The 9,309-nt window shown below is 43.9% G+C and overlaps 2 protein-coding genes across 2 annotated transcripts; one reads left to right on the top strand and one right to left on the bottom strand.

Annotated features, from left to right (window-relative positions):
* The first annotated feature begins 2,587 nt into the window (after positions 1-2,587).
* On the top strand, positions 2,588-6,309 carry LOC115752562 (leucine-rich repeat receptor-like protein kinase TDR). The gene is made up of 2 exons (XM_030690807.2): positions 2,588-5,355; positions 5,779-6,309. The coding sequence occupies exons 1-2, from the start codon at positions 2,787-2,789 to the stop codon at positions 6,078-6,080; spliced, it is 2,871 nt and encodes a 956-aa protein (XP_030546667.1). The 5' UTR covers positions 2,588-2,786; the 3' UTR covers positions 6,081-6,309.
* On the bottom strand, positions 5,965-7,905 carry LOC115752575. Its single transcript, XM_030690824.2, has 2 exons — positions 6,789-7,905; positions 5,965-6,083 (listed from the first exon to the last, which is right to left on the bottom strand). Exon 1 carries the CDS (start codon positions 7,773-7,775, stop codon positions 6,855-6,857), a length of 921 nt encoding a protein of 306 aa, XP_030546684.2. The 5' UTR covers positions 7,776-7,905; the 3' UTR covers positions 5,965-6,083; positions 6,789-6,854.
* Positions 7,906-9,309: the final 1,404 nt, after the last annotated feature.

Here is a 9,309-nt window from a genome sequence, read left to right as displayed (position 1 = left end):
CCAAAAGGAGTTGTTTAAGAGACCCATTTAAGTTGAATTTTCACGTCAAATCAACGTCTTCTTCCAATCATTCGAATTGTTCGCCAGTTTTCACTTCGGCGATTCAACGGGAATATTAGACGAAAGCTAACGGATGGCGGATCTGTAACCGGTGTATGAATTTGAGATTTTCTACGATGCGAAAATTAGTTTGGGTCAAATATGGCATTACCGGACCGGTTTAGGACTTTTTGGGATGCGTAAATTAATTTGAAATAAAAATGACCCAAATATACCAGTTTGAGATTTTTTGTCATCATAACTTTTAATCTTATATCCTATCCCGGCATTTCTTCTTTCTCGATATAACTATTCAGGATTAGCTTTGGTCATTGTCGTTAGTATCCCCACAATGAAAAAGAAGGAGAGTGCTTAATCACAGTAATCAGGTTTCATTTCTTTCAGAGGGGGTTTGCCTTTCTGTTCGGGTCAGATTTAAGACATCTTTTGACTAAATAATGGGAATCCAATCCGATTGAAATCCTCTTTTCCCTAAAAAGACACAGACATTCGGTGAGAGTGCGGTCTTTTCTGAACCTGCCTCCCAATAAAAAAAGAGCTGCTTTTGGATATTTCTCCCCTTCTTTTCCTCAACGAATCCCTCTTTTGCATTTTTATTAAACAGCTCTTTGTTTAATGTTGGGTACTAATCAAAACAGCTCAATGAGTTAACCATTATATCCTCTAGAAGATTTATATCCTCCTATATAACATGATTTTTAATCACGACATTGTCACGTGAATGCAGCTGCTTTGACCCACTGTAGTGTTGAATGCAAGGGAAGAAGTCTCTCGTGAAAGTTTTCATCGGAGTCTCCAAACTGGGCTCAAAAGCAATAATATTAAAGATATGTATTTATTGCCCTTTTACCTATAAAAGATCTGATTTCCTTATTTGGGTCTTTTTCAAGTAATTAAAAACTAAAGGACAATTATTTCACTGTCCTCATTTAAGTATTGTATTTTAGTACTTTTGGGCACTGTGTCTGCTGACAATAGTATGCCTAGCATTTATTTCACCCAAGTCCCAAACCAAACCTGTGGTAAGAGGCCGGTTGTATGGGACAAAATAAGCTGAGAGACCATTGAGTTATCTTCATCCTTTGGATGACTATAGGATGAGTTTATGACCAACTAGAAGGGTACTTACCAATCTTAAATGGTGAAATTGGTAATCGAGGTGGCTCTATTTAGATTTGTGGTTACGAAATATCTAGAGATCATTATAACATGAGGCTGGCTTCACTTGTCTCTCAATAGAGCAAGTTACAAACTTCAATAATTATTTTATGTCGCTTCACGGCCGATCCTCAAGCTCCCTAATTCCTATCAAATTATTTTTTCTTTCCCTGGTAAGAGGGAAATACCGTAAAGTCTTGCGGAAGTTTAGTTTTCACCAATTTTAAATGGTGAAATTAGTAGTCTCTCTCTCTCACACACTCTGTACCTGCAGTTCTTAGAGTTTCGAGGATCACATTGTACACAGGCGTAAAGTGAAGAGCTATCTTTTGAGTCCTTCAAAGAAACAAAAAAGCCCTCACTTGTCATAAATCAGAAGAAAAAGGCCATGCCTTTAAACACAACCATTGTCTTTTCCTTCTCTGTCTTGTGACTCTCTGCACCTGCAATTGTCATCTCAAACTTTTATCTGATAAACCCTAACAAAGATCTACACCCACTTGTCTATATGTCCAACTTCACTTTGGGAGGGTTATGCAAGAAACACAGGCATACAGTTCACCTTTCACATGTCTCGACTCTACTACATACTCAAATGTATGTACCTCCATTGTGCTCCGTTCTGATGCTTGAGCAGTACTTTCTTGACAAGAGCTTTGTTCATTTAGGCCTTAGAAGGACCAACCTGACCAGAAATAACAATACCAGTCCAGAAATTAATCCCCATACATTGACAATGCAATAGAAGATGATTATTTGAAGCTTAGTCTGTCATCCCATTACATGGGAAGGCATGGTCGAGCGAGAGTCGGTTACAGAAGGTCTAAAACAGAGGAAAAGAAGGGTATCAACTAGTTTAACTGAAGCAGTTGAATCGTGTCCAATGGAGAGTACTCGGTAATAACGTGCCCTCAAATCGAAGGTTGCCAAAATGTATTGCTGCAATCCCTCTTCTGTGCAGCAACAGATTTGAGAGAATGAACCCTTGGATCATGTGCGTCTTGGGTTGAAGTCGGACATATCCAAACTTCCTCGCTTGCTAAGTAAACATGAGCGCAAGAATCTTTATAAAGATAAAAGAAGTTGCACTCATCCATCCTGAAAGTAAGGAAATTCTGCCTCAGCCAGCAAAAGAGAGAGAAAGGAAAGCACCACACGAGGCTCAATCACTTTTCATGCAACGTTGATTGCCATAAAAGTGTTCAAAATGCCAGTTTGAATTAGACTCAGAAGCAGAATGATTGGATTCTCTCCAGTAAAAAGTAGAAAAAGAAAGGAAAGAGATGCTATTCCACGTAATTTAAAACCAAGCGGCCCACTTGTGTTCCTTAAAGCAAACTCAATAATATTCTCAATCTCAACTAATCATCAACGTCACTCCCTCCTTCATGAACCAACTTTTCTCTATTCCCCATGCACCACTCACCCAAAATCAAACCAAACCCATAAAAAAAAAAAGTGTAGTTTGTGAATTTCACCTGACATACTAAAAAAATTTCCCATTTTCCACTGAACTTTCAGTGGGATTTTCTTCTGCTGTCCCTCCAGCTTGCAAACTGCAAGTACCAATGGAGATTTCCCATTTTCTCTGCCTTCACCTTCTTGTCATCCTCGTGTTCTTTGAACCAGCTTTGTCTGCTGATGCAGATGTATACTCGGAGGCACTTTTGAGTCTGAAAAAAGAGCTTTTCGATGACCAGAACAGCTTGAGTGACTGGATCTTGAGCCCTGGAGGTGAAACCTCGCCAGAGAAAGTGACTGCATGTTCTTGGTCTGGCGTTTCTTGCAATGAAAACTCCACGTCAATCTTGGGTCTTGATCTATCGAGGAAAGGCCTCGGTGGTGAATTATCTGGGAAGCAATTCAGCGTCTTCAAAGAGGTGACTAGTCTAAACCTCAGTTACAATTCTTTCTCTGGGCAGCTTCCTGTGGGAATTTTCAATCTTTCTGGGTTGAGAACTCTAGATGTCAGCAGAAACAACTTCTCTGGTCACTTCCCTAGCGGAGTCTCTGGTCTCAGCGACCTTGGAGTGCTTGATGCATTCAGCAACAGCTTCTCAGGCCCAGTGCCTGTTGAGCTCTCCAAGCTCGAACATCTCAAGGTCCTTAACTTAGCCGGTAGTTACTTCAGCGGACCAATTCCATCTGAATTCGGCTCGTTCAAGAGCCTCGAGTTCTTACACCTTGCCGGGAATTCCCTGAGTGGGAAAATCCCACCAGAACTGGGGAAGCTTCAGACAGTCACTCATATGGAGATTGGGTACAATTCCTATGAGGGAAGCATCCCGTGGCAATTGGGCAACATGAGCGCGATCGAATATCTAGATGTCGCGGACGCAAACCTATCCGGGCTGATCCCGAGCGCGCTCTCCAATCTCACGAAGCTTCAGTCCCTTTTCCTCTTCAAGAACATGTTCACTGGATTGATTCCCGGAGAGTTCAGCAGAATGATCTCCCTCACTGACTTGGATCTTTCAGATAACCTGATTTCGGGCCCGATCCCCAAGAGCTTTTCGGAGATGAAGAATCTGAGGTTGCTGAGCCTGATGTATAATGAGATGAATGGTACTGTTCCTGAAGGTATTGCTGACCTTCCATCACTTGAGACCCTCCTCATATGGAACAACTACTTCACCGGGTCACTTCCACGCAGTTTGGGGAAGAACATGAAGCTTAAGTACATTGATGTCTCCACCAACAGCTTGGTAGGTGCTGTTCCACCTGATATCTGCTCAGGAGGTGTTCTAATCAAACTGATCTTGTTTTCGAATAAATTTGCGGGCAGTCTTCCTCCGTCTCTCGCGAACTGTTCTTCCCTCGTTCGTCTTCGGCTCGAAGATAATTCATTCTCAGGGGAGATCTCTCTGACATTCAGCCTTCTTCCTGAGATAACGTACATAGATTTGTCGAGGAACAATTTTACTGGTGGAGTGCCTGCAGATATATATCGAGCTTCAAAACTCCAGTACTTCAATATTTCCTACAACTTGAGGCTAGGAGGATTCATCCCAGAAGGGATATGGTCTTTGCCATTTCTTCAGAATTTCTCGGCCTCCTCTTGTAATATTTCGGGGAACATTCCTTCATTTGATTCATGTGGATCAGTTTCGGTCATTGAGCTGAATGGTAACAGTTTATTCCAATCACTCCCCAAAAGTGTTTCTAGATGCCAGGCACTTGAAAGGATCGACATGAGCAACAATCACCTGACGGGCCTTCTACCCAAAGAGCTCGCAAATCTCCGTGCTTTAAGGGTTCTCGACCTGTCGCACAATAATTTCACCGGTCCAATACCGGCAAAACTTGGTGATCTTTCGAGTTTGCAATACTTGAATGTGTCTTACAATGATTTCACCGGTTCAATCCCCTCGGAGAAGGTGTTCAAGTCAATGGATGGAAGTGCCTTTGCTGGAAACATGAGACTATGTGGAGAACCTTTGAGGCAATGTCCTGGTTCAGTGGCCATACTGGGAAGCAAAGGCATAGGCAAACTTATGCTGGTTCTGCTACTATGCTTAGGACTAGTTGTTTCCATTGTGGCATTCACTTTCGGGTTATTTTATTTCCGGAAAGGAAATAAAGGCCGGTGGAAAATGGTTTACTTCGTTGGGCTTCCTCGATTTACAGCTAGCGATATTCTGAAAAGCTTCAGCTCTGCAGAATCCATAGAATCAACCACTTCCCCACCTGCTTTGGTATGCAAAGCCCTTTTGCCCACAGGAATCACCGTATTAGTGAAAAATATCGAATGGGATCCAAAAAGAATGAAGGCCATGATGGAATTTATCACAAGAATGGGCAATGCAAGGCATGTGAATTTGATCAGGTTGCTAGGTTTCTGTTACAATAAACAGATGGCCTATCTGTTGTATGATTACCTGCCAAACGGGAATTTGGCTGAAAAGATGAGAATAAAGAGGGACTGGAGTGCAAAGTACAGAATCGTGATGGGTGTTGCCAGGGGCCTTTGTTTCCTCCACCACGATTGTTTTCCTGCTATGCCCCATGGAGACCTGAAGTCTAGTAATGTGGTGTTTGATGAGAATATGGAACCGCGTTTGACTGAGTTTGGACTCACTTATCTGGTCTGGATGAACAAAGGTTCTGCGGGCGGAACAGTTTCTAATCAGGAAGCAGGTAAATTGAGCTAAACATTATCCTCACACAGTACATTATTCGATGTTAATGTTATAGAATACTCACGTTTGACAAAGTTGATTTCTGGGTGTTAAATGAACGGAATAAGCCATCTACAGAAATTTAGAATTGGCCATATCTTAGAGAATGCCATCATGCCCCAAGGACCAAAGTTTCAGTACAGATAGTTTCATCATATGATGATGACTTGCGGAAGCAGAAGCTTTTAGTTCATCTAGAGCAACAATTCATTCGTGATCAGAAACATAATATTAATCAATGCACAATCAGATGCATAATGGACAGCTGAATCAAACTAACAGCGGGTGGATACCGTCTGCAGAACTATCTTGGATCATTTTCTTGTCATTATCTCGACCCTGCATCAAATTGATTCTTTTCTCTGTCCTTGTTTGATGACAGATAACAATGCCACACGGGAGCAGCTCCAAATGGATGTTTACAACTTTGGGGAGATCGTTCTGGAAGTTTTGACGAATGGAAGGTCGGCAAACGCGGCAGGAAGCATACGGAGCAAGCCAAGGGATGTTCTTGCTAGGGAAATCCTCGCAGAGAACGAGGTCAGTACAGATCGCTCATTGCAAGAGGAGATAAAACTGGTGCTTGAAGTCGCTCTGCTCTGCATACAAAGCAGGGCATCTGACCGACCGTCCATCGGCGATGCACTGAAGCTCCTGTCGGAGTTGAAGCCACCAAGAAAATGACACCTGCATATGAGTAATACCAAGTCAGCATAAAAGTCTTGAGTGTTTTGTCAAATAGCTAATATAGAATACTTGATTGCTTCTTATTTTCAGCATAGTAAGTGCTTGCTGTTCTAAAAGCCCCCAAACTATATTCTGGTGTACTCCTAGAGAATAGCATGAGTGTCATACTTATTTCCGTACTCTGCATTAAGCAAATGAAATATCTACCAAACTTGGTCTTTTGCAACAGATGACATGAAACCCGAAACCCGAACAAATCTGTGTAACTGAGCAGAGAAGGCGAAAAGCCGAAAGAGTGGATCATGTTACATCCAGCAAAATCATCAAAGCTCCTTGAGATCTGACTTTGCTAAAAGAGAAGAAGATATGCACGGACACCTTCACAAAAAAAGCAGGATATGTTGTTTACACCAAAGTTTCCACCACTGAGGTAGATGGGAAATCAAAAACAAACACCCTTTCTGGAAATGTTTGGCCTCGAGTCCAAGGACATGATTCAGTTTCAAGAAGCAGAATGAGAAACACTTTACTCTTTTGTCTGTTTTGGGCAGTATTGTTGGTTGATTATGGACTCGGACGTTCATCATCGTCATGCATTTTTTTTGTCTGATTTATCAGTCCATGGCTAGTTTCTTTTCCTTTCTTGGCGATTTCATTCTATGAGTGGAAGGAAAACGAGAGAGAACAGGAATGATCTTGCTTAACATGTTCGTGATTTCTTCTTGGGCCAAATTTGAATCCGCACAAATCACAAAGTTGCTCAGCTCAAATTCAAGGTTGTTCTTTTGCACTCTGGAGTTTCAGGCTAAGAGCCTCCACAACACCCCCGAAGCTCTCAAACTTGTGGCCCACCACGTCGACCCGGACCCCAAGCCTCTCCGCTCCCGCCGCCGTCACCGGCCCATGTGCCGCCACCACCAACTCCGGCCACCTCCTCCTCACGTCCTCCCACTCCCACCCAAAACCCGCCTTCAAGCTCTTCAGAAGGCCTTCCACTTCTCCGCTACTGGTAAAAACAATCGCATCCAATCCCTCGCCCTCCTCTCTGCTCACGATAGGCTCCGCGCAATCCTCGCCCAGCCACCGCGTCTCGTACGCGCCGACCCTGACCGCCGCCCAGCCTTTCGCCTCCAGTTCGCTGATGAACTCCGGAACCACTGGCGGCTCCTCGATCCCGACCACCAGGGGGACCGGGCAGAGGATTCTCCTCTGGTCGCCTCGCCCGAGCGAGTCCACGAGCCCCCGAGGGCTCGCAACTTTGGGGATTAGGGTCTCGATCCGTCTCGAATTGGGGCAAATCCGGGATAGGAAGTCGGCGTCCAGGAGCTCGGAGTCCTTGCCGAGGGCCGCGACGATGAAGGTATCGCAGCCGCGGGCGGACAAGAGCGAGCCCTGGATGTCGGCGACCGCGGCGGAGAAGGCGGCGATGCCGGCGCGAGAGGTGAAGGCGATGGCGGAGAAGGGCTCGAGCGCCGGCGGCTGGAGGTGGGACGTGAGGAAGGACATTGTCTGCCGGGTTGGACCCACGGAGAGGGTGGGGCACCAGAGGGGAGTGTGGCCTTTGAGAGCGAGGAGGTGGGAGAGTCTCTGCGCGTAGCTTTGGGGCGTCGTGAAGGCCACGGTGGCGGGAGGAGGAGTGGCGACGGCGGTCATGGCGGATGATGGTAACGTGGCCATCGCAGCGTGAATCATTGGCCAATCATTTGCATGTCTTTAGTGGGCGTCGGGCTTGGATCGCGACGGACGTTTTGGGTCAATGGATCGTTTCGTACATGAATTCAAATCACGTATTTATTTGTAGTAATCTAAAAAAAATCATTGTCGGGTTGCATTTTCCTTCCGGGTCGGCCCACCAATTGGGTATTGGCGGTCTTTTTATGGACGCAGCAAATTCTCGAGATGGTGTTGCATCTTCCTTTTTTTCATTTTTTGTCTTTGTAGCAGGGGTGAGCATGATATGGGTGGATGGGTGGGCGGTTTTCATTGTAAAATAGAGAATCGCCCACTAAAGACCGGTTTCGAAAAATTGAAATTAGAAACCGCTTGTTGATTCCATTGATCCGCCCAAAAACCGATTCCCAATCCCTGCAAAATTGCATTCATCAGTTAATATCATGGTGAACCTAATTTCTATTTGGGTACTTCTTTGCAAGGGAACGAGATAGGAATGATAAAGAAATCTGCATGAGGGCCTTGCTTATCAAACACAAAATGACATTATGATTTGAGGATGAATGCTCTCATTTGAACATTTGGTTCTATAGCTTGCTTATCATTTGGCTGAAAGCCAAATAGACTTTGAAGAATCATTTGTTTCAGTTGAACTCTGTCGTCATAGTCTCAAGTGATAAGCATGATTTTGCTTCGAATATCAAATTGAGTCAACCAAAATTGAATATATGCATCAATGCTCAATTGTTGTTAATGGATGTTCTAAGAGATGCATTTGTGGATAAGTGGTAGGGGAGAGAAACATATAGAGGCTCACATCGAGAACATTAGCATCTAAGTAGGGGACATTGATCTTGACGGAGTCATCCATGAGGTAGCGAGAAAGATTGTAGGATAAATGGCAGCACCTTGATGTGTGTTTTATTTTGAGAACCGCGAGATGAGAGTAGGACCGTAGAGTAAAGGTCAAAAAGCAGGCGAGAAAGACTCACTTTCACTAAAAGTGAACTATAATTTTTATTTCCATTTTCACTCTCACTCTCACTTTCATGTGTGTGTGTGTGTGGATATGGTCCGGATGGAGGGGTAGAAACCAGACCAGTACTCATCAATTCCAAGAAATTAGAATTGAAAACTGAACTAATCTCATGGGTACCGTCGGCTCCGGGCCGACGGTTCCTGATTCCTTTGCACATCCTTACTTTGTAGGGAACGCTAAGTCGAAATAATTTGTCCGTAGTGTTAATCATGAAAGCTGTGATTGGAAATTTCCCGACGCTCCAATCAATTGTGCTGATAATGAAAGTTGCGAAGACTTATTTGAAAATGCTTCAAAAGCATATTATATCTTATTTGCTTTAGAAATGTGTTTCCATATACTTCGATAGAAATTAAAGGCCAACGTGTCGAATCTTAGCCAAAAGTTGATTTGATTCTCTCAAGTGCAAGTCGAACACATCGTAAATAAAAAGGTGATCGGCTCGTAAAGCATGCAAGTAGAACTTCTTTCCGAAAGGAGGTGCCTTTACGCCGAAGCCAAATAGCTCTAAAGGCG

The sequence above is a fragment of the Rhodamnia argentea genome, chromosome 4 (assembly GCF_020921035.1).
Source record: "Rhodamnia argentea isolate NSW1041297 chromosome 4, ASM2092103v1, whole genome shotgun sequence".
Classification (NCBI taxonomy): domain Eukaryota; kingdom Viridiplantae; phylum Streptophyta; class Magnoliopsida; order Myrtales; family Myrtaceae; genus Rhodamnia; species Rhodamnia argentea.
This window is presented reverse-complemented; position numbering and strand designations above follow the sequence as displayed.